Source organism: Salmo trutta, chromosome 13 (genome assembly GCF_901001165.1).
Source record: "Salmo trutta chromosome 13, fSalTru1.1, whole genome shotgun sequence".
NCBI classification, from domain to species: Eukaryota; Metazoa; Chordata; class Actinopteri; order Salmoniformes; family Salmonidae; genus Salmo; species Salmo trutta.
Window position 1 is genome coordinate 17311032 of NC_042969.1, and position 25276 is coordinate 17336307.

The following is a 25276-nucleotide window of genomic DNA, read 5'->3' on the forward strand; positions in this document are numbered from 1 at the left end:
CTTCCTGCATGGAATCTTCTCAAGTTTTGGCCTGCCATATGAGTTCTGTTATACTCACAGACACCATCCAAATAGTTTTAGAAACGTTAGAGTGTTTTCTATCCAAATCTACTAAATATGTGCATATTCTAGTTTCTGGACAGGAGTAGTAACCAGATTAAATTGGGTACGTTTTTTATCCGGCTGTGAAAATACTGCCCCCTATCCCAAAGAAGTTAAAGTAACTGTTGTTTCTCTTTGCTTATTCGAGCTGTTCTTGCCATAATATGGACTTGGTCATTTACCAAATAGGGCTATCTTCTGCATACCACCCCTACCTTGTCACAACACAACTAACTGGCTCAAACTCATTAAGACGGAAAGAAATTACACAAATGAACTTTTAGCAAGGCAGATCTGTTAATTGAAATGCATTCCAGGTGACTACCTCATGAAGCTGGTTGAGAGAATGCCAAGAGTGTGCAAAGCTGTCATCAAGGCAAAGGGTGTTTACTTTGAAGGACATCAAATATATTTTGATTTGTTTAACACTTTTTTGGTTACTACATGATTCCATATTTGTTATTTCGTAGTTTAGATTTTTTCACTATTATTCTACAACGTAGAAAATAGTACAAATAAAGAAGAACCCTGGAATGTGTAGGTGTGTCCAAACTTTTGACTGGTACTGTAGATGTTCTTAGTTAGACACATACAGTGTTGTGCCTATGTACCCTACAGTATTAAAGATCACTAGTAATGCTATAACAGTAGGTTATGGTCAGCCTTCCATTAATAGCAAGCCAAGGTGCCTTACTGGCTATATTGGGTAGAAATTGAATAGTTGTCACTGGGAATGTAGATAGATAGATAGATAGATAGATAGATAGATAGATAGATAGATAGATAGATAGATAGATAGATAGATAGATAGATAGATAGATAGATAGATAGATAGATAGATAGATAGATAGATAGATGTCACTACACCTTCCTACTTCAGGCTTATGCTCCTGAGAGTAGGATGGAAGAGGGGAAAGACAAAGAGATCGAAGGAGACTGTCATTCATAAGGGTTTGATGAAGGAGATAGAGAGAAATAGACTTAAGTCATTCATAAGGGTTTGATGCCTGCTGTTGGTTGGAGTGGATTACTCATTATCATGGCCTACATACATTAACTCTGAATTACTATTATTGCCAATTATGCAAACACACACACACACACACACACACACACACACACACACACACACACACACACACACACACACACACACACACACACACACACACACACACTCACACTCACACACACACTGATATATGTTTTTCCCAGCAACCTGACTGAGTTTTGAACTGCATAGGCTGCTAGTGCTGTCCAAGGTGCTGAACGCTAAAACTACATTTTGCGTACAAGATACACCCCATTTTCAGAAATTCATGTGCAGTGTTGTTAAATGTTTAGATTTGATTATTGGATTCGTGCTATCTGGTGGAACATGCATAATACACAGTACCTGCTGGTTTTGCAGGCAATTGCATTTCTACGCTTCATGATTGGAGTATGTCACATTTTTCACCACTTGGCGTCACTGTTGACCGTTAGTGTGAGAAATGGTCACGGGCGTTAAGAGGCCCATCCCGCCTTCACAGGGTGAGGACATGTCTTGCTGCATTGTTACAAAGAGACGCAGGACGAGAAAGCGAACATTCGGCAGCTAGATCAGTCTGTTTATACCTTCTACAATTGCATCCGAATTTGACAAATAACTTCTTCAAAATCTTGATTGTTTTAAATATAATTTCATCTCTTCGGATCTATGCGTTGCTGACATTCGATGGAATGATGTCTTTACCGAACAGAAGGAGCTCTATTGTGACGTATGTAGTGCTTGTGCTGCTGGAGTGTTACTGGGAAGCGGTGTCTGGGCAGCTCTCCTATTCCGTCTCAGAGGAGGTAAACCCGGGGACTTCTGTGGGAAATATCGCTAAGGATCTAAACCTCAATATCCAGGATTTGGAGTCGCGTATGTTTCAGATTGTCACCGGGTCCAAGAGAAAGTATTTCGAGGTAAATCTAAAGACTGGTGTTCTCTATGTGAATGAGAGAATAGACAGAGAGGAGCTCTGTGTGAAGGCTCCGAAATGTACAGTCAGTGTAGAGGCCGTTATAAACAGTCCGTTGAAGCTTTACCGTCTAGAAATCACTATTTTAGATGTTAATGATAATGCTCCGTCGTTTATTGAAAAATCACAAAGTATCAATATAGCAGAGAATGCATTACCTGGCTTGAGATTCGCCCTAGCAGAGGCAAATGATGCGGATGTGGGTAAGAATACTGTTAGTACATACAAGCTTAGCCCTAATGAATACTTCGCTCTTGATATTCACAAAGGAGGAGAGAGTGTGTCTGCTGAGTTAGTGCTGCAGAAAGCTTTAGACCGAGAGAAACAGCCCGTTATAAAGCTCACACTGACCGCTGTTGATGGTGGCAACCCACCGAGGTCGGCCACATCAGAGATTGTAGTTAATGTTTTGGACATCAATGATAACGCTCCGGTTTTTAGTATCTCGTTGTATAAGACTCGACTTTTGGAGAACGTGGCAATAGGGACTGCAGTAATCACACTGAATGCGTCTGATGTCGATGAGGGCACAAACAGTGAAATGGTGTATTCGCTCAGAAGTAAAGGCCAAGATCACATATTAGATAGATTTCAAATCGATTCTAAAACAGGAACAATAACAGTTAAAGGTCATATAGATTTCGAAGAAAGTCCTGCCTTTGAGATCCGCGCAGAAGCGAGTGACAGAGGCCAGCCCCCGATGGCAGCTCACTGTAAAGTGTTGGTAGAGGTGGTGGACCTCAACGACAATGCCCCTGAGATCACGGTGACGTCACTCTTAGACACAGTGAAGGAGAACGCCAAGATGGGCACTGCTATTGCTCTCGTGTCCGTCCTCGATAGAGATGGTGGCAAAAATGGAATAGTGAAGTGTGAAATTGCTAATGATGTCCCTTTTAAATTGGAGACAAACTATAAAAACTATTATTCGTTAGTGGTTGACGGGCCTCTGGACAGAGAGAGCGCTTCTCAGTATAATGTCACCATCACAGCTACTGATGAAGGGACCCCGCCTCTCTCCAGCACCAGCGTTATTACTGTACACGTTTCTGATGTAAATGACAACGCTCCTCGCTTCTCAGAACCGGTGATTAATGTTTATGTGAAAGAGAACAGTCCTGTAGGAGACGTCATTTATACAATGTCTACTTTAGATCCAGATTCAGATGAAAATGCAAAGATGACGTATTCGTTATTAGATAAAAGTGTTTCAGTATCATCATCTGTAAATATAAACTCGGATACTGGAGATATAATCAGTCTGCAGTCTTTTAACTATGAGGAGATCAAAACTTTCCAGTTTAAAGTTCAGGCCACAGACTCTGGTGTTCCTCCACTCAGCAGCAACGTGACTGTGAACGTTTTTATACTGGATGAGAATGACAACAGTCCTGGGATTCTCGCGCCCTATTCTGAACACGGCTCCGTTAACGCTGAGAACGTTCCCTATTCTGCTGAAGCGGGCTACTTTGTGGCCAAGATCAGGGCTGTAGACGCCGACTCTGGCTACAATGCGCTGCTTTCTTATCACATCTCTGAGCCCAAGGGAACCAACCTCTTCCGAATCGGAACCAGCACCGGGGAACTGAGGACTAAGAGGAGAATGAGTGACAATGACCTGAAAACTCACCCGTTGGTCGTGTTGGTTTGTGATAACGGAGAACCCTCACTGTCAGCGACTGTGTCTATTGATGTAGTGGTGGTTGAAAGTACAGGTGAAATCCAGACTCAGTTCAGAAATGTACCGAGAAAGGAGGAGAACTTCTCTGATTTAAACCTTTATTTGCTGATCGCCATTTCCTCGGTATCAGTGATATTTTTACTGAGCCTCATCAGTTTAATAGCTGTAAAATGCCACAGGACAGAGGACAGTTTCAGAAGGTACAGCGCCCCAATGATCACCACACACCCTGACGGAAGCTGGTCTTACTCTAAATCTACTCAGCAGTATGACGTGTGTTTCAGCTCAGACACACTGAAGAGTGACGTAGTGGTTTTCCCCGCTCCGTATCCACCTGCAGATGCAGAACTGATCAGTATTAATGGAAATGACACGTTTAACAGGACTCAGACGTTACCCAACAAAGAGGAGGTAAGAACTGTAGTTTTAACACAGAAATTAGTTTTCCTTCTGTCCTTTGTCGCTTTGTTTTAATTTTCAATGTTTTTGGTTAACGTTGTTATTTGCTTCGTTATCTCATTTGAATGACATATTTAAGATGTTAAACTATTTTCCCACGTTGAAGAGAAACTTGGACGCGCTGTCCATGGTGCTGAAACGATTCACCCTCTTTTGCAGGTTGTCGGAACTATAATTTAGCAGAACAGCTAAGGGGTATGAAGCAAGCTAGATGTATTCAGGGTTTTCTAAAGCTAACCATATTCAGTTACCTTCACTTTCCAGCTCAGGCTTCTTCCGTACTAGGACGGGGGATATTGCTCGTCCGCCTGCCGCTAATTAAGTATTTTTTTATTAGGCACGTCAGTTAAGAACAAATTCTTATTTTCAATGATTGCCTAGGAACAGTGGGTTAACTGCCTTGTTCAGGGGCAGAACGACAGACTTGTACCTTGTCAGCTCGGGGATTCGATCTTGTAACCTTCCGGTTACTAACCCAACGCTCTAACCACTAGGCTATCTGCAACGGTTGGGCACAGTTTACGCTGACTTTGGTGTAAATGCAGAACCACAAGCACCTCTTTTTCCAACTCCTATCAATAAAATCATTGTTTTAGGTGATACTAAAGTGTTACTACAGATTTTCAGGCAAATATTCTAAAATCTGCATAAAACAATAAATACAATAAAACAATATTCCCACCAGAGATGTGTTTCAATCAAACTGACTTTTTGCGGATAAAAAGCTGTGCGTAATAATGTAGTGCACATAAAAATATATTTTACTGTTAAATTCCCATGTACCGAATGAAAATAACAACCCTCATAGAGTCTAAGCCCTGTCTAAGCCGGAGTGCTTACTGCTATTAGCCCATAAAAATGCATTGAATGCATTGAATAACAGCAAATGCATTGAATAACAGATTCACTACATGGAGCAACAAATAGTCCCCAAAAAATCGAAAGGAAGTTTGTTCTGAAGTGTCTGTCCTTTATCTGAGAGATATAAGAAAAATCTGGAAAAAATATATACATTTTCTTTTTTACATGTATTTATCCCCTTATTTTCGTCCTTAAACAGTCGCTATAAATACAGAACCAGTCAAAAGTTTGGACACACCTACTCATTCAAGGGGTTTTTCAGAATTTTTCTATTTTCTACATTGTAGAATAATGGTTAAGCCATCAAAACAATGTAATAACACATATGGAATTATGTAGTAAACAAAAAAGTGTAAAACAAATTAAAATATTTTTTTGAATTTGGATTCTTCAAACTAGCCACCCTTTGCCTTGATGACAGCTTTGCACACTCTTGGCATTCTCTCAACCAGCTTCATGAGGTAGTCACCTGGAATGCATTTCAATTAAGAGGTGTTCTTGTTAAAATTTAATTTGTGGAATTTCTTTCCTTCTTAATGCGTTTGAGCCAATCAGTTGTGTTGTGACAACAGAAGATAGCCCTATTTGGTAAAAGACCAAGTCCATATTATGGCAAGAACAGCTCAACTAAGCAAAGAGAAACGACAGTCCATCAATTACTTTAAGACATGAAGGTCAGTCAATGCTTAATATAAACAAACAAAAAATATATATTTTTTTTACTCCATTTTCATGGTATCCAATTGGTAGTTAGTCTTTTCTTATCGCAGCAACTCCCGTACGTACTCGGGAGAGGCAAAGGTCGAGAGTCGTGCGTCCTCCAAAACACAACCCAACCAAGCTGCACTGCTTCTTGACACAATGCCCACTTAACCCGGAAGCCAGCTGCACCAATGTGTCGGAGGAAACACCGTACACCTGGCGACCGTGTCAGCATGATGGGACAAGAACATCTCTGCCGGCCAATCCCTCCCCTAACCCGGACGACGTTGGGACAATTGTGCACCGCCCCATGGGTCTCCCGGTCGCAGCCTGGACTCAAACCCAGAATCTCTAGTGGCACAGCTAGCACTGCGATGCAGTGCCTTAGATGCCTGCGCCACTCGTGAGGCCAAATTTCAAAATCTTTGAACGTTTATGCAAGTTCAGTTGCAAAACCATCAAGCGCTATGATGAAACTGGCTCTCATGAGGACCGCCACAGGAAAGGAAGACCCAGAGTTACCTCTGCTGCAGAGAACAAGTTAATTAGAGTTAACTGCACTTCAGATTGCAGCCCAAATAAATGCTTCACAGTGTTCAGGTAACAGACACATCTCAACATCAACTTTTCAGAGGAGACTGTGTGAATCAGGCCTTCATGGTCGAATTGCTGCAAAGAAACCACTACTAAAGGACACCGATAAGAAAAAGAGACTTGCTTGGGCCAAGAAACACGAGCAATTAACATTAGACTGGTAGAAATCTGTCCTTTGGTCTGATGAGTCCAAATTTGGGATTTTTGGTTCCAACCACTGTGTCTTTGTGAGACGCAGAGTAGGTGAATGGATGATCTCCACATGTGTGGTTCCCACCGTGAAGCATGGAGGAGGAGGTGTGATGGTGTGGGGGGGGGGGGGGCTTTGCTGGTGACACTGTCAGTGATTTATTTAGAATTCAAGGCACACTTAACCAGCATGGCTTCCACAGCATTCTGCAGCAATGCGCCATCTCATCTGGTTTGTGCTTAGTGGGACTATAATTTGTTATTCAACAGGACAATGACCTAAAACCCACCTCCAGGCTGTGTAAGGGATATTTGACCAAGGAGATGGATGGAGTGCTGCATCAGATAACCTGGCCTCCACAATCACCCAAACTCAATTGAATTGAGATGGTTTGCAATGAGCTGGACCGCAGAGTGAAGGAAAAGCAGCCAACAAGTGCTCAGCATATGTGGGAACTCCTTCAGGACTGTTGGAAAAGCATTCCTCATGAAGCTGGTTGAGAGAATGCCAAGAATGTGGAAAGCTGTTATCAAGGCGAAGTGTGGCTACTTTGAAGAAACAAAAATGTAAAATATATTTTGATTTGATTGACCTTTTTTTGGTACTTCATGATTCCATATGTTTTATTTCATATTTTTTTATGTCTTCACTATTATTCTACAATGTAGAAAATAGTAAAAATTCAGAAAAACCCTTGAATGAGTAGGTGTCTCTAAACTTTTGACTGGAACTGTACTTCGATTACTTTTTACAACTGGTACCGGGGACCTTAAGACGAGGATTGTGAGGCCTATGGTTGACCTAGAGCAAAATAACCGACGTGTACGTGTTCATGAGTCACCTTTGCATAGAGGAGTATGTTAGTTTGTAGGCCAAACAGTTCAGACGCTACAGACAGAAGTTGGCAGATCGGCTATACCGATATTTGTGCATAATTGTGGAGGACATAGAGCCTCGTCATGTTCGGGAGAGTCTCATCTTTCCATAGATGGGTCATAATAGTTTTTAGGCCAAACCGTTCGGACGCTACAGAACATTTTGTGAGAAGACCAATTTTCCTGATGTGTCATGGTGACAATCTCAAAGTCCATTCCTGTAAATATGTACAAAATGTTTTTGAGCAGATTTAGTCTAGAACAAAATGCATTGCACCAATAACTTTCAAAAGATTGAACTGAAGTTTGCCCCCAAAAAATGGATTTTCCTATGAATGAAGTCGCACATTTTTTTTTATTTTACTACGAATTAAGTCTCGCAAATGTGTGTCTTTTCACACGAATTAAGCCACACAAAAACGCACAAAAACGCACGAAATCTGCTGAAATACTTTTTGTATATATTTGAAGAATCTCAAAGCGCTTCAAAAGCAAAAAACAAACAAGCAATTCAACATCATGAGTAGCCAGCAGGTCAACCAATAGAGGCCAAGTCTTTGAGTGCATGCATCCTCCAAATATGGAGAGGGGCAGTTCATGGCTTGATCAGGGGAAGGTGGCCAGGGAGATGGTTGATGAATAGTCTAGTTATGATCTTGTAGAGGGCTACTCTGCGAACCAGCCTGAGTCGTGTTGCTACTGGACTTCTCCTTCACAATGAGTAATGTAATGAAATGGTTGGATGGAAACGTGGTTAGTGTGCGTGAAGTTTAAAATCCATTCTGTCATTACTAAATGTGTAAAGTTATATATTTTAACATGACTATTTTTTAACACAGAAAAAAATACATTTGATGAATAAAATATTTAATAAGTTGTCTTCCTCAAAGAGGGGGATGATGACGCAATCTTTGCCAGAGGGAGGGATACTGATGTAATGGTCCTTGACTCGCGGATCAGTCATTTCATTCAGGGGAAGTGGAGTTAGCCGTGAGTTAGCCTGCCCCGCAGCATGTTAGTTCTGAATAATTCGTTGCCATATAAATGTACCTGGCTAAAAGGTGAGCCACATTTGGATATTATCCCAAATTGAACTCACAGTTGACCAAAGTTACCTCGCCAACTCCTCAAACCTGCTTCGTAAAATACCCCTCTTAACTTGGTTTCATCTCGGTGTTTTCTAGTAAATCTTGCCATACAATTAGGCTATATTGTTCCCACAATGCTTATTTGTGGATGGATGTCATTGGTTAATGTGGTTTTCTAATGTGGTGTACGCTTCAATATTACCACGTGGCGTCACTGTTGACCAGGCATTGAGATATTACATTCGAGTTTCGAGTCCCCTCCCAGTTTCACGGGGTGAGGAGATTTCTCCGGGCTTTGTTACAGAAAGAAGCAAGACGAGAGAGACGGTGGTTGGAGGCCAAAACATTTACCATGTTGTAATTCAGCTGGATTTGAGACATATTTTCTGTGCTTTGATTTTTTTTCTGATATTTCTATTTTTGCATCAATGCTCGGCACAACGTTGGATGGAATGATGTCTTTACCGAACAGAAGGAGCTCTATTGTGACGTATGTAGTGCTTGTGCTGCTGGAGTGTTACTGGGAAGCGGTGTCTGGGCAGCTCTCCTATTCCATCTCAGAGGAGGTAAACCCGGGGACTTCTGTGGGAAATATCGCTAAGGATCTAAACCTCAATGTCCAGGATTTGGAGTCGCGTATGTTTCAGATTGTCACCGGGTCCAAGAGAAAGTATTTCGAGGTAAATCTAAAGACTGGTGTTCTCTATGTGAATGAGAGAATAGACAGAGAGGAGCTCTGTGTGAAGGCTCCGAAATGTACAGTCAGTGTAGAGGCCGTTATAAACAGTCCGTTGAAGCTTTACCGTCTAGAAATCACTATTTTAGATGTTAATGATAATGCTCCGTCTTTTGCAGAAAAATCACAAAGTATGGACATTGCTGAGAGTACATTACCGGGAGCGAAATTCTCTCTCTTAGAAGCGTCTGATGTCGATGTTGGAAAGAATACTGTTAGTACATACAAGCTTAGTCCTAATGAATATTTCTCTCTTGATATTCACAAAGGAGGAGAGAGTGTGTCTGCTGAGTTAGTGCTGCAGAAAGCTTTAGACCGAGAGAAACAGCCCGTTATAAAGCTCACACTGACCGCTGTTGATGGAGGAAATCCACCGAAGTCTGGCACGTCAGAAATCAAAATAAATGTTTTAGATATTAATGATAACCGTCCCATATTCAGTAACTCGTTGTATAAGACTCGTGTTTTCGAGAACGTGCCCATAGGAACAACAGTAATAAATGTGAATGCAAATGATATCGATGAGGGCACAAACAGTGAAATAGTGTACTCTCTTAGAACTAAAGGCCAAGATCACATATTAGATAGGTTTCAAATCGATTCTAAAACGGGAACAATAACAGTTAAAGGCACGGTTGATTTTGAGGAAAGTCCTGCCTTTGAGATTCATGCGCAGGCGAGTGACAGAGGCCAGCCCCCGATGGCAGCTCACTGTAAAGTGTTGGTAGAGGTGGTGGACCTCAACGACAATGCACCTGAGATCACGGTGACGTCACTCTTAGACACAGTGAAGGAGAACGCCAAGATGGGCACTGCTATTGCTCTCGTGTCCGTCCTCGATAGAGATGGTGGCAAAAATGGAATAGTGAAGTGTGAAATTGCTAATGATGTCCCTTTTAAATTGGAGACAAACTATAAAAACTATTATTCGTTAGTGGTTGACGGGCCTCTGGACAGAGAGAGCGCTTCTCAGTATAATGTCACCATCACAGCTACTGATGAAGGGACCCCGCCTCTCTCCAGCACCAGCGTTATTACTGTACACGTTTCTGATGTAAATGACAACGCTCCTCGCTTCTCAGAACCGGTGATTAATGTTTATGTGAAAGAGAACAGTCCAGTAGATGTCATTAAAACCGTGTCTGCACTTGATTCTGACGTCAATGAAAATGGCCAAGTGACCTACTCATTCTTAGAGAGTAACGGCAAATCAGCACCGCTGTCTACAATGGTCAATTTAAACTCAGATACTGGAGATATAATCAGTCTGCAGTCTTTTAACTATGAGGAGATCAAAACTTTCCAGTTTAAAGTTCAGGCCACAGACTCTGGTGTTCCTCCACTCAGCAGCAACGTGACTGTGAACGTTTTTATCCTGGATGAGAATGACAACAGTCCTGGGATTCTCGCGCCCTATTCTGAACACGGCTCCGTTAACGCTGAGAACGTTCCCTATTCTGCTGAAGCGGGCTACTTTGTGGCCAAGATCAGGGCTGTAGACGCCGACTCTGGCTACAATGCGCTGCTTTCTTATCACATCTCTGAGCCCAAGGGAACCAACCTCTTCCGAATCGGAACCAGCACCGGGGAACTGAGGACTAAGAGGAGAATGAGTGACAATGACCTGAAAACTCACCCGTTGGTCGTGTTGGTTTCTGATAACGGAGAACCCTCACTGTCAGCGACTGTGTCTATTGATGTAGTGGTGGTTGAAAGTACAGGTGAAATCCAGACTCAGTTCAGAAATGTACCGAGAAAGGAGGAGAACTTCTCTGATTTAAACCTGTATTTGTTGATCGCCATTTCCTCGGTATCAGTGATATTTTTACTGAGCCTCATCAGTTTAATAGCTGTAAAATGCCACAGGACAGAGGACAGTTTCAGAAGGTACAGCGCCCCAATGATCACCACACACCCTGACGGAAGCTGGTCTTACTCTAAATCTACTGAGCAGTATGACGTGTGTTTCAGCTCAGACACACTGAAGAGTGACGTAGTGGTTTTCCCCGCTCCGTATCCACCTGCAGATGCAGAACTGATCAGTATTAATGGAAATGACACGTTTAACAGGACTCAGACGTTACCCAACAAAGAGGAGGTAAGATCTATAGTTTCACATTACCCAGAAATCCATCCTTTAGTTAGCCTGTTTTGTTGCTTTGTTGTTTTTCTCAATGTCTTTGGATGACGTTGAACTTTTCTTCTCTATCTCATTTGCATGTTCAGTTAAATAATATACAGCTTCCTGCCTGTTCAAGTTGGATAAATGCCGCGCTCTTTTGCTCGCTGTCAAGATGAACATATAGGCGCTGCCCATGGTTCTGAAATATATCACGGTCTTGACTACCTGCTTTTGCCTGTTGTTTCACGTAATGTACTGGATACGCTTTTGTTGCCCTGACTATGTTTTATATCTTTTCATATGAAACATCACATACATGCATGTTCAGAAGTGATGGTCGTCATGCTTCTATTGTGTTTGGATGGGTGTCATGGAAGGTATTGGGATCTTCTGAGTTACTGTAAGCTGGTACGTTCCCCACGTGGCGTCACTGTTGACCGTGCCATTGAGATATTATTTCGAGTCTCGAGGTCCCTCCCAGTTTCAGAGAGTGAGGAGATTTTTGGGGGCTTTGTTAAAAAGAGACGCCAGACGAGAGAGAGACGGTGGTCTCAGGCCATACCGGTGTTTACCGCTTACAAATTCAGCTGGATTTGATACATATATTTTCTATGCTAAGATTTTTTCAAGGATACTAATCTCTTCGGATCTATGCGTTGCTGACATTCGATGGAATGATGTCTTTACCGAACAGAAGGAGCTCTATTGTGACGTATGTAGTGCTTGTGCTGCTGGAGTGTTACTGGGAAGCGGTGTCTGGGCAGCTCTCCTATTCCGTCTCAGAGGAGGTAAACCCGGGGACTTCTGTGGGAAATATCGCTAAGGATCTAAACCTCAATGTCCAGGATTTGGAGTCGCGTATGTTTCAGATTGTCACCGGGTCCAAGAGAAAGTATTTCGAGGTAAATCTAAAGACTGGTGTTCTCTATGTGAATGAGAGGATAGACAGAGAGGAGCTCTGTGTGAAGGCTCCGAAATGTACAGTCAGTGTAGAGGCCGTTATAAACAGTCCGTTGAAGCTTTACCGTCTAGAAATCACTATTTTAGATGTTAATGATAATGCTCCGTCTTTTAGGACGAAGTCACAGGTCTTAGATATTACAGAAAACACTTTACCAGGGGCGAGGTTCCCACTGTCTGAAGCGTCTGATGCCGATAGTGGTAAAAATGCATTGGGCACATATAAGCTGAGCACAAATGATTATTTTTCTTTAGCGGTGCATAAGGGAGGAGAGAGTATGTCTGCTGAGTTAGTGCTGCAGAAAGCTTTAGATCGAGAGAAACAGCCCGTTATAAAGCTCACACTGACCGCTGTAGATGGTGGCAACCCACCGAGGTCGGCCACATCAGAGATTGTAGTTAATGTTTTGGACATCAATGATAACGCTCCGGTTTTTAGCAGTTATTTGTATAAGACTCGTGTTTTTGAAAACATTCCAATTGGCACGACAGTAATAACTCTGAATGCGACAGACGCAGACGAAGGAACAAATGGTGAAGTCGTTTACTCCCTAAGACAAAAAGACCAAGATTACGTGTTGAACATTTTTCAAATGAATCAACGGACTGGAGTGATAACAGTAAAAGGAAATATTGACTTCGAGAAAGACAACGCTTTTGAGCTCCGTATACAAGCTCATGACGGTGCACAACCCCCCATGACGTCTCACTCTAAATTATTGATAGAGGTTATGGATATGAATGACAATGCCCCTGAGATCTCTGTGACGTCACTCTTAGACACGGTGAAGGAGAACGCTAAGATGGCCACTGCCATCGCTCTAGTGTCAGTCCTCGATAAAGATGATGGCAAAAATGGAATAGTGAATTGTGATATTGTGAATAAAGTCCCATTTAAACTGGAGACAAACTATAAAAACTATTATTCGTTAGTGGTTGATGGGCCTCTGGACAGAGAGAGCGCTTCTCAGTATAATGTCACCATCACAGCTACTGATGAAGGGACCCCGCCTCTCTCCAGCACCAGCGTTATTACAGTACACGTTTCTGATGTAAATGACAACGCTCCTCGCTTCTCAGAACCGGTGATGAATGTTTATGTGAAAGAGAACAGTCCGGTAGGAGACGTCATTTATACAATATCTGCTTTTGACTCAGATTCAGATGAAAATGCAAAGATGACGTATTCGTTATTAGATACAAGTAATTCAATATCATCATCTGTAAATATAAACTCGGATACTGGAGATATAATCAGTCTGCAGTCTTTTAACTATGAGGAGATCAAAACTTTCCAGTTTAAAGTTCAGGCCACAGACTCTGGTGTTCCTCCACTCAGCAGCAACGTGACTGTGAACGTTTTTATCCTGGATGAGAATGACAACAGTCCTGGGATTCTCGCGCCCTATTCTGAACACGGCTCCGTTAACGCTGAGAACGTTCCCTATTCTGCTGAAGCGGGCTACTTTGTGGCCAAGATCAGGGCTGTAGACGCCGACTCTGGCTACAATGCGCTGCTTTCTTATCACATCTCTGAGCCCAAGGGAACCAACCTCTTCCGAATCGGAACCAGCACCGGGGAACTGAGGACTAAGAGGAGAATGAGTGACAATGACCTGAAAACTCACCCGTTGGTCGTGTTGGTTTGTGATAACGGAGAACCCTCACTGTCAGCGACTGTGTCTATTGATGTAGTGGTGGTTGAAAGTACAGGTGAAATCCAGACTCAGTTCAGAAATGTACCGAGAAAGGAGGAGAACTTCTCTGATTTAAACCTGTATTTGTTGATCGCCATTTCCTCGGTATCAGTGATATTTTTACTGAGCCTCATCAGTTTAATAGCTGTAAAATGCCACAGGACAGAGGACAGTTTCAGAAGGTACAGCGCCCCAATGATCACCACACACCCTGACGGAAGCTGGTCTTACTCTAAATCTACTCAGCAGTATGACGTGTGTTTCAGCTCAGACACACTGAAGAGTGACGTAGTGGTTTTCCCCGCTCCGTATCCACCTGCAGATGCAGAACTGATCAGTATAAATGGAAATGACACGTTTAACAGGACTCAGACGTTACCCAACAAAGAGGAGGTAAGAGTAATACACTGCACTAATATTTATGTGTTTAATTCATAGGTATGACACATGTGTTTTCAAGGTGAATTTAGTGATTGATGTCATAAAATAATATAGACATATTAGCATAAATAGCTAGGTTAATGTGCAAAATAACCTTTCCGTGAAAGGGAGGTCACTGTCCATGGTGCTGAAACGGTCATTGGTCTTCTGTTTTGGGTGGTAAAGGACTATTTGGCTTTTTGCTATTATGTATTGACAGTGGAATTGGACTATTCTAGTGATGTAAAAAGTTGGTTTAAATATACATTTTTATCTCTCTACTTGTCTCCCCCTTGAAAACGACATCTGGCAGTTTCATATATAGACAATCAAATTGGTTGATTCACTCACTAACAGCTGTCCTTATCACAAACCTTTATCAACACTGTTCCTACCTAAGTACAGTCATTTCATCATGACATGTTCCCCAGTGTTTTTCACTTCACATTATGCAGTTCTTATCACGAGCACATGTATTCAAATTGGACGATATCACGTGATGGTTTCAGATTTGAGACATTGGTCAATGATTAATATACAGTCATATTTGGCATTTCCTGACTACCATCACAAAAGTCAGTGATATCAATAAAAACAATCAATAAGCAACGCATGGTGTCGCTGTAGACCACAGATCGGAGAGAAGTCACTGATAATCCAAGACTCCTCCTCTGAATAAAATACAATCGACGCCTGTCCCGAGCGCATTGTCATGAGAAACACTCGAATGATCGTGAGACGCATGGCTGGGTTGTGTGGATCTCTATCATAACGGATTTTTCTGGTTTTAATTGATAGGCCCTATGTGACTTTAACTCTGATATAATTTGCTTTATACAAGCAGCGATGGGTCGTCGAAGACAAAGAGAACGCGTTTGGATCCTGTGCGTCGCGTTGCTTTGTTTATTTGACTGGTCTGCAGCGCAGATCTCTTACTCCGTTTCAGAGGAGGTGGACAAAGGCACGTTTGTGGGGAATCTCGCTAAGGATTTAAACCTTAATGTTCAGGAACTGGAGTCGAGGGGTCTAAGGATTGTATCCGGACATAGCAAGATGTATTTTGAGGCTAATTTGAAAACGGGGATTCTGTACGTTAACGAGAGAATTGACAGAGAGGAGCTTTGTCCAAATACGGTAAAGTGCTCTTTAAACATAGAGGCCATACTGAGCCATCCTATGCTTCTCCACCGCATTGAGGTGAATATTTTAGACATAAATGACAATGCGCCGGCCTTTGATGAAACATTGCACACATTTAATATGTCTGAGTCATCATCAAAGGGCGAACGATATTTGCTTCCTCTCGCAGTTGACGCAGATACGGGCAGTAACTCGGTAAACAGCTACAAGCTGAGCCCGAATGAACACTTCTCCCTGGATGTACAGAGCGGTGGAGAGCAGAGTGTGTCTGCTGAGTTAGTGCTGCAGAAAGCTTTAGACCGAGAGAAACAGCCCTTTATCCAGCTCACACTGACCGCAGTAGATGGAGGAAAACCTCCTAGATCCGGGACATTACAGATCATTGTTAACGTGATTGATGTCAATGATAACACACCCACTTTTAGCAAACCGCTGTATAAAGTCCGAGTAAATGAAAATGCTCCGTTTGGAACTGTAGTCGTAAAACTTATTGCCACAGATTTAGATGAAGGGCTTAACGGTAAGATTGAATATTCCTTTATCAAACGTGCGAACTTGAACCCGTCTGTTTTATTTGATATAAATTCAGAAACAGGTGAAATTATGGTCAGGGGGAATTTGGATTATGAGGGAAGTCCTGCATATGAAATTCGAGTGCAGGCGACAGACCAAGGCTCCTCCCCCCGTAGTGTACACGGTAAAGTGTTAGTTGAAGTTATTGATGTCAATGACAATGTCCCTGAAATATTGGTGACGTCACTCATGAGCCCAGTCCAAGAGGATGCTGAGATAGGGACAGTGGTCGCCTTGGTGACAGTAGCTGATAAAGACGGAGGTAAAAATGGCCTCACCAATTGTAAGCTTACTGGGTCTGTTCCTTTTAATTTGAGATCGAACTACAAAAACTATTATTCGTTAGTGGTCGACGGGCCTCTGGACAGAGAGAGCGCTTCTCAGTATAATGTCACCATCACAGCTACTGATGAAGGGACCCCGCCTCTCTCCAGCACCAGCGTTATTACAGTACACGTTTCTGATGTAAATGACAACGCTCCTCGCTTCTCAGAACCGGTGATTCATGTTTATGTGAAAGAGAACAGTCCGGTAGGAGACGTCATTTTTACAATATCTGCTTTTGATCCAGATTCAGATGAAAATACAAAGATGACGTATTCGTTATTAGATAAAAGTGTTTCAATATCATCATCCGTAAATATAAACTCGGATACTGGAGATATAATCAGTCTACAGTCTTTTAACTATGAGGAGATCAAAACTTTCCAGTTTAAAGTTCAGGCCACAGACTCTGGTGTTCCTCCACTCAGCAGCAACGTGACTGTGAACGTTTTTATCCTGGATGAGAATGACAACAGTCCTGGGATTCTCGCGCCCTATTCTGAACACGGCTCCGTTAACGCTGAGAACGTTCCCTATTCTGCTGAAGCGGGCTACTTTGTGGCCAAGATCAGGGCTGTAGACGCCGACTCTGGCTACAATGCGCTGCTTTCTTATCACATCTCTGAGCCCAAGGGAACCAACCTCTTCCGAATCGGAACCAGCACCGGGGAACTGAGGACTAAGAGGAGAATGAGTGACAATGACCTGAAAACTCACCCGTTGGTCGTGTTGGTTTCTGATAACGGAGAACCCTCACTGTCAGCGACTGTGTCTATTGATGTAGTGGTGGTTGAAAGTACAGGTGAAATCCAGACTCAGTTCAGAAATGTACCGAGAAAGGAGGAGAACTTCTCTGATTTAAACCTGTATTTGTTGATCGCCATTTCCTCGGTATCAGTGATATTTTTACTGAGCCTCATCAGTTTAATAGCTGTAAAATGCCACAGGACAGAGGACAGTTTCAGAAGGTACAGCGCCCCAATGATCACCACACACCCTGACGGAAGCTGGTCTTACTCTAAATCTACTCAGCAGTATGACGTGTGTTTCAGCTCAGACACACTGAAGAGTGACGTAGTGGTTTTCCCCGCTCCGTATCCACCTGCAGATGCAGAACTGATCAGTATTAATGGAAATGACACGTTTAACAGTACTCAGACGTTACCCAACAAAGAGGAGGTAAGATCTATGGACAATCTTTTGCTTTTGTGTCTCAAAATGCAAGAAAGTTCCTTATTGTGTCAGTTGTCAAAATGACCGACATTTGGCAAAAGCTTATATGGTATCATGAGGTCAGTTAGTTTATATGGTATCATGAGGTCAGTTAGTTTATATGGTAGTAGCTGTGTTGTAATATATCGTTTGAGAACATGTAATATATATTGGCTTGACGTCAGACGAATTGTTGTTTGGACATTGCTGTGAAAGTCCGGAATCTGTCAAAGTTGCTGAAATGGTTTTCATGGACAGAGGCCTATTTTGATACATGCTTTTCGTTGTTGAAAGTGCAATGCATTCACTCAAGTGATTTACGACGTTTGTTTTGAAAGATGTGTATTTTTTATCTAACAATCCATTTGTATATTTTGTTATTCCGTTTCTTTTAAGTCGATCATACTTTATTTTGGTTTCTTGACTGCTCGAAAGCTTTGAACATGTCCACTTTCAACTCCGCCACTGTGTACGACTGTCAACACTCGTTTGAAGTGTTCCCCATTATTTGTTCCCACCTCTGTACTACTGATCATGAGCACGTGTATTCAAATTGAACTATTTGATGCATGAAGGGATTGATTAACATTTGAGTCAACGTTGCTCGCTGGTTTCTCCCAGTTATCTTTTAATATGTGGTTACTATCGCAAAAAGTCATACTATGGTATATAAAATGAAACGAAACAAATAAATAGTAACACGTGGTGTCGCTATAGACCACAGATAGGAGAGAAGTCATTCATATCCTAAGACTCTAATTCTCTCTCTCTCAAAAAGAACTGCGTCAGCCACCAGTCTCGAGAGCTTTGTGAAGAGAAACTCGAATGGTGGTGAGACGGAGAGGGCTGGGCTGTACAGGATCTCTGGCTTATACCGGAATATTCGAGAGTTTTCATGGGTACAAAACCATTACTTGGATTCAGTTGTTTTGCCCAAGCAGCGATGGGTCGTCGAAGACAAAGAGAACGCGTTTGGATCCTGTGCGTCGCGTTGCTTTGTTTATTTGACTGGTCTGCAGCGCAGATCTCTTACTCCGTTTCAGAGGAGGTGGACAAAGGCACGTTTGTGGGGAATCTGGCTAAGGATTTAAACCTTAATGTTCAGGAACTGGAGTCGAGGGGTCTAAGGATTGTATCGGGACATAAGAAGAGGTATTTTGAGGCTAATTTGAAGACAGGAATTATGTTCGTTGAGGAGAGGATAGACAGAGAGGAGCTTTGTCCAAATACGGTGAAGTGCTCCTTAAATATAGAAGCCATATTGAGCCATCCTACTCAGCTCCACCGAGTTGAAATTCATATTTTAGACATAAATGATAATGTACCATCTTTCCTCGAAAGAATACATATACTTAATATCACCGAGGCGGCATTTCCTGGTGAGCGATATCCACTACCGATAGCGAATGACGCAGATACGGGCAGTAACTCGGTAAACAGCTACAAGCTGAGCCCGAATGAACACTTCTCCCTGGATGTACAGAGCGGTGGAGAGCAGAGTGTGTCTGCTGAGTTAGTGCTGCAGAAAGCTTTAGACCGAGAGAAACAGCCCGTTATCCAGCTCACTTTGACCGCTGTAGATGGAGGAAAACCTCCTAGATCCGGGACATTACTGATCACAGTAAATGTGGAAGACGTTAATGATAATGCACCTTCATTTAGCAAACCACTTTATAAGGTTAGCGTTCCTGAAAACGTTTCATCTGGTACAGCAATAATAACTCTCACCGCGACGGATCTTGACGAGGGCGTAAATAGCGAGATTATGTACTCACTAATAGGTCGAGGCAGTTTAAGTCACTCCGATACATTTGCTATAAATTCAGATACAGGCATAATTACTGTTAAGAAAACTATGGACCATGAGGTAACTGCCGCCTATGAAATTCGGGCTGAGGCGATGGACCGAGGCCACACCGCACGGAAAACGTACTGCAAAGTGTTAGTAGAAGTTATTGATGTCAATGACAATGTCCCTGAAATATCAGTGACGTCCCTCATGAGCCCAGTCAAAGAGGATGCTGAGATAGGGACAGTGGTCGCCTTGGTGACAGTAACTGATAAAGACGGAGGTAAAAACGGCCTCACCAATTGTAAGCTTACTGGGTCTGTTCCTTTTAATTTGAGATCGAACTACAAAAACTATTATTCGTTAGTGGTCGACGGGCCTCTGGACAGAGAGAGCGCTTCTCAGTATAATGTCACCATCACAGCTACTGATGAAGGGACCCCGCCTCTCTCCAGCACCAGCGTTATTACAGTACACGTTTCTGATGTAAATGACAACGCTCCTCGCTTCTCAGAACCGGTGATTCATGTTTATGTGAAAGAGAACAGTCCTGTAGGTGACGTCATTTATACAATATCTGCTTTTGATCGAGATTCTGAAGAAAACGCAAAGATTACGTATTCGTTATTAGATACAAGTAATTCAATATCATCATCCGTAAATATAAACTCGGATACTGGAGATATAATCAGTCTGCAGCCTTTTAACTATGAGGAGATCAAAACTTTCCAGTTTAAAGTTCAGGCCACAGACTCTGGTGTTCCTCCACTCAGCAGCAACGTGACTGTGAACGTTTTTATCCTGGATGAGAATGACAACAGTCCTGGGATTCTCGCGCCCTATTCTGAACACGGCTCCGTTAACGCTGAGAACGTTCCCTATTCTGCTGAAGCGGGCTACTTTGTGGCCAAGATCAGGGCTGTAGACGCCGACTCTGGCTACAATGCGCTGCTTTCTTATCACATCTCTGAGCCCAAGGGAACCAACCTCTTCCGAATCGGAACCAGCACCGGGGAACTGAGGACTAAGAGGAGAATGAGTGACAATGACCTGAAAACTCACCCGTTGGTCGTGTTGGTTTGTGATAACGGAGAACCCTCACTGTCAGCGACTGTGTCTATTGATGTAGTGGTGGTTGAAAGTACAGGTGAAATCCAGACTCAGTTCAGAAATGTACCGAGAAAGGAGGAGAACTTCTCTGATTTAAACCTGTATTTGTTGATCGCCATTTCCTCGGTATCAGTGATATTTTTACTGAGCCTCATCAGTTTAATAGCTGTAAAATGCCACAGGACAGAGGACAGTTTCAGAAGGTACAGCGCCCCAATGATCACCACACACCCTGACGGAAGCTGGTCTTACTCTAAATCTACTCAGCAGTATGACGTGTGTTTCAGCTCAGACACACTGAAGAGTGACGTAGTGGTTTTCCCCGCTCCGTATCCACCTGCAGATGCAGAACTGATCAGTATAAATGGAAATGACACGTTTAACAGCACTCAGACGTTACCCAACAAAGAGGAGGTAAGATCTATTGACTATTTTCTATTGAATTATATCATTATTACTCCATTGAACTCCTTGCAGTCAAATAATATTGTTTTATAAGTTCCTCTTACCTTGAAGAAAGCCATCCATCCACTCCAGAGTTGTCACATTGGTTTTGTTTTGCATTGTGCGTCTGGCCTTCCTTCTTCATTGAGCGATTCTTGCTGTCCGTGGTCCTGAAAGCATGCTATACTTCAGAGCTGAGGATTCGTATTAATGATCTATAACATATGATTGGACTTCTACGGCGCTGTCCAATAGTGTTGCGCTTCAGGGATGTGTAATCTGAATGTGAAATCTGTCAGATCAGATAACACATTGTATGTAGGCTATTTTGAGAAAATAGACAGGAGTTTATACAATGTATGGGAAATATTCAGTTACATCATGTTGCAGCTTAATCATACAGCTACACGATTACCATTGACGTTGTCAGCCTAAAGGTCCGTGCTGTATATTTATCCATTTCAAAGTGTATATTTCTTCCCTGAGGTGAAGTACTACCAAGTGCTGTCCATGGTGCAGCAACCGTTGTTGCTCATTGCTGATGAGAGGCAGTGTTCTTTTTTGGATGGATTCTTGTCACTGGTGTAATGGAATAGATGCAAAGTGGAATTTACGTTAGAGAAAAGTGTTTCAGCAATCTTGACAATATCACACGGTTAACCTCTTGAGCTTTGTACATCAATGTGTGTCTTTGTTATGGCTTCTGTCATTGTTATCAAAACATGACTATCTGAACATATTTTTCATTATGTTAGGTTGACTTGCCTTCACCTACTTTCCCTGTGTTTTGCCATGAGAAGAACGCGTGTCCTTTTAATACACATGCATTTCGGGTAGTGAATGTCTAACACGATGTTGGAGTTTATCATCGTATTCTAAAAACAAGTGAAATAATAGGCCAACGGTCTAATTGTCCATGAGTAATATAGACTGTGTACAACATTACACATGGTGTCGCTGTAGACCACAGAAATGAATGTAGTCGCTTATATTCTATGACTCCTCCTCTCTGAATGAGAAAAAGACTTGAGTCATCAGTCCCGAGAGCTTTGTCGAAAGAAACACTCGATTGGTGGTGAGACGGAAATGGCTGGGCTGTTCACGGTCTCTATAACGGATTTTTACGTTTTCAAGCATATGCCACTATTTTCTGTTGGACTAATTCATTTTGTACAAGCAGCGATGGGTCGTCGAAGACAAAGAGAACGCGTTTGGATCCTGTGCGTCGCGTTGCTTTGTTTATTTGACTGGTCTGCAGCGCAGATCTCTTACTCCGTTTCAGAGGAGGTGGACAAAGGCACGTTTGTGGGGAATCTGGCTAAGGATTTAAACCTTAATGTTCAGGAACTGGAGTCGAGGGGTCTAAGGATTGTATCAGGACAGAGTAAGAGGTATTTTGAGGCGAATTTAAAAACGGGGATTCTATTCGTTAACGAGAGGATAGACCGAGAGGAGCTTTGTCCGATTACGGTAAAGTGCTCTTTAAACATACAGGCCATACTGAGGGATCCAATGCAGCTCCACCGCATTGAGGTGAATATTATTGATGTTAACGACAATGCTCCGTCTTTTCTTGAAAAAATACATCATTTGAATGTTACTGAATTAGCTTCTCCCGGTGAGAGATACCTGCTACCGATACCGAATGACGCAGATACGGGCAGTAACTCGGTAAACAGCTACAAGCTGAGCCCGAATGAACACTTCTCCCTGGATGTACAGAGCGGTGGAGAGCAGAGTGTGTCTGCTGAGTTAGTGCTGCAGAAAGCTTTAGACCGAGAGAAACAGCCCGTTATCCAGCTCACTCTGACCGCTGTAGATGGAGGAAAACCTCCTAGATCCGGGACGTTACAGATCATTGTTAACGTAATAGATGTCAATGATAATTCTCCAATTTTTTCCCGGTCGCTTTATAAAGTACGTGTCCATGAAAATGCACATTTTGGGACAGCTATACTAACTCTCTTTGCAACAGATTTAGACGAGGGCGTAAATAGTAAAATAGTGTACTCTTTCTTTAAACGGGGTAATTGGGACCCATCCATTATGTTTAGCATCAATTCAGACACGGGTGAACTTACAATAAAAGGGAATTTGGATTATGAAGAAAGTCCTTCATACGAAATAAGAGTTCAAGCGACTGATCAAGGGCATTCTCGTCGTAGTGCACACGGTAAAGTATTAGTTGAAGTTATTGATGTCAATGACAATTCCCCAGAAATCTCAGTAACGTCACTCATGAGTCCAGTGAAAGAGGATGCTGAGATAGGGACAGTGGTCGCCTTAGTGACAGTGACAGATAAAGATAGTAGTAAAAATGGCCTCACCAACTGTAAACTTACTGGCTCTGTTCCTTTTAACCTGAAGTCGAATTATAAAAACGATTATTCTTTAGTGGTCGACGGGCCTCTGGACAGAGAGAGCGCTTCTCAGTATAATGTCACCATCACAGCTACTGATGAAGGGACCCCGCCTCTCTCCAGCACCAGCGTTATTACAGTACACGTTTCTGATGTAAATGACAACGCTCCTCGCTTCTCAGAACCGGTGATTCATGTTTATGTGAAAGAGAACAGTCCTGTAGGTGACGTCATTTATACAATATCTGCTTTTGATCCAGATTCAGATGAAAATACAAAGATGACGTATTCGTTATTAGATAAAAGTGTTTCAATATCATCATCAGTAAATTTAAACTCGGACACTGGAGATATAATCAGTCTGCAGTCTTTTAACTATGAGGAGATCAAAACTTTCCAGTTTAAAGTTCAGGCCACAGACTCTGGTGTTCCTCCACTCAGCAGCAACGTGACTGTGAACGTTTTTATCCTGGATGAGAATGACAACAGTCCTGGGATTCTCGCGCCCTATTCTGAACACGGCTCCGTTAACGCTGAGAACGTTCCCTATTCTGCTGAAGCGGGCTACTTTGTGGCCAAGATCAGGGCTGTAGACGCCGACTCTGGCTACAATGCGCTGCTTTCTTATCACATCTCTGAGCCCAAGGGAACCAACCCCTTCCGAATCGGAACCAGCACCGGGGAACTGAGGACTAAGAGGAGAATGAGTGACAATGACCTGAAAACTCACCCGTTGGTCGTGTTGGTTTGTGATAACGGAGAACCCTCACTGTCAGCGACTGTGTCTATTGATGTAGTGGTGGTTGAAAGTACAGGTGAAATCCAGACTCAGTTCAGAAATGTACCGAGAAAGGAGGAGAACTTCTCTGATTTAAACCTGTATTTGTTGATCGCCATTTCCTCGGTATCAGTGATATTTTTACTGAGCCTCATCAGTTTAATAGCTGTAAAATGCCACAGGACAGAGGACAGTTTCAGAAGGTACAGCGCCCCAATGATCACCACACACCCTGACGGAAGCTGGTCTTACTCTAAATCTACTCAGCAGTATGACGTGTGTTTCAGCTCAGACACACTGAAGAGTGACGTAGTGGTTTTCCCCGCTCCGTATCCACCTGCAGATGCAGAACTGATCAGTATTAATGGAAATGACACGTTTAACAGGACTCAGACGTTACCCAACAAAGAGGAGGTAAGATCTACACCTGAACGGGCCTATTTTCTATAAAATTGTACTGCATCTATATTCCTCTATTGAACGCCTTGCATTCAAATAATATGCATTTCTCAGTTTCTCTTACCTTGAAATCAGACATCCGAGAGTAGTCACATTGGATGTGTTTTACACTCCGCCTATGGCCTACTGCAGGGATCATCAACTAGATTCAGCCTCTGGACGATTTTGTTACTTGATCGGACGATCGGGGCCGGATCAAAATTAGCAATAAGGCCTGAGGGGGTGTGGTATATGGCCAATGTACCATGGCTAAGGGCTGCTCTTATGCACGTCCCAACGCTAAGTGCCTGGCCACAGCCCTTAACCGTTGTATATTGGCCATGTGCCACAAACCCCCAAGGTGCCGTATTGCTTTTATAAACTGGTTACCAATGTAATTAGAGCTGTAAAAATAAATGTTTTGTCATACCCGTGGTAGTATACGGACTGATTTACCACAGCTGTCAGCCAATCAGTATTCAGGGCTCGAACCAGCCATTTATGATTGCAAAGAATTTGTAGATTGCATATTGACTGCAACTAGCCAAAACAGATCTAATGTTTGACTGAAACATAATCACTTCAAACCTTGCTTACATTTGTATACGGTCACGT

At 42.6% G+C, this 25276-nt stretch overlaps 5 protein-coding genes across 15 annotated transcripts in view; all 5 read left to right on the top strand.

The window, feature by feature from the left end:
- The window catches only part of LOC115205348 (protocadherin alpha-C2), a 204661-nt gene that overhangs the window by 84494 nt on the left and 94891 nt on the right, over positions 1 to 25276 (top strand). Inside the window, exon 1 of one of the 11 annotated variants that reach the window (XM_029771221.1) lies at positions 15176 to 17709. The exons of 9 other annotated variants lie outside the window; for them this stretch is intronic. In XM_029771221.1, the coding sequence (XP_029627081.1) occupies positions 15340 to 17709 (2370 nt within the window). In that variant the 5' untranslated portion in view covers positions 15176 to 15339. Of the gene's footprint in view, positions 1 to 15175; positions 17710 to 22056; positions 24638 to 25276 lie in introns of those variants that run through there. One more of the 11 variants, XM_029771213.1, reaches the window with a different exon arrangement.
- Positions 1696 to 4428, top strand: LOC115204981 (protocadherin alpha-8-like). The gene is made up of 2 exons (XM_029770553.1): positions 1696 to 4200; positions 4408 to 4428. The coding sequence occupies exons 1-2, from the start codon at positions 1825 to 1827 to the stop codon at positions 4426 to 4428; spliced, it is 2397 nt and encodes a 798-aa protein (XP_029626413.1). The 5' UTR covers positions 1696 to 1824.
- Positions 8792 to 11482, top strand: LOC115204982 (protocadherin alpha-3-like). The gene has a single exon (XM_029770554.1). It carries the CDS (start codon positions 8987 to 8989, stop codon positions 11480 to 11482), a length of 2496 nt encoding a protein of 831 aa, XP_029626414.1. The 5' UTR covers positions 8792 to 8986.
- On the top strand, positions 12377 to 14517 carry LOC115204983 (protocadherin alpha-8-like). Its single transcript, XM_029770555.1, has 2 exons — positions 12377 to 14466; positions 14512 to 14517. Exons 1-2 carry the CDS (start codon positions 12655 to 12657, stop codon positions 14515 to 14517), a joined length of 1818 nt encoding a protein of 605 aa, XP_029626415.1. The 5' UTR covers positions 12377 to 12654.
- Positions 18569 to 21393, top strand: LOC115204984 (protocadherin alpha-2-like). Its single transcript, XM_029770556.1, has 2 exons — positions 18569 to 21055; positions 21385 to 21393. Exons 1-2 carry the CDS (start codon positions 18638 to 18640, stop codon positions 21391 to 21393), a joined length of 2427 nt encoding a protein of 808 aa, XP_029626416.1. The 5' UTR covers positions 18569 to 18637.

Bases quoted from the DNA above. Each gene is read 5' to 3' on its own strand.
- LOC115204981 (XM_029770553.1), top strand. From the start codon at position 1,825: ATGATGTCTTTACCGAACAGAAGGAGCTCTATTGTGACGTATGTAGTG. The intron at 4,201-4,407 runs GTAAGAACTGTA...CCTCTTTTGCAG, and splicing joins CGTTACCCAACAAAGAGGAG to GTTGTCGGAACTATAATTTA.
- LOC115204983 (XM_029770555.1), top strand. From the start codon at position 12,655: ATGTCTGCTGAGTTAGTGCTGCAGAAAGCTTTAGATCGAGAGAAACAG.
- LOC115204984 (XM_029770556.1), top strand. From the start codon at position 18,638: ATGGGTACAAAACCATTACTTGGATTCAGTTGTTTTGCCCAAGCAGCG.
- LOC115204982 (XM_029770554.1), top strand. From the start codon at position 8,987: ATGCTCGGCACAACGTTGGATGGAATGATGTCTTTACCGAACAGAAGG.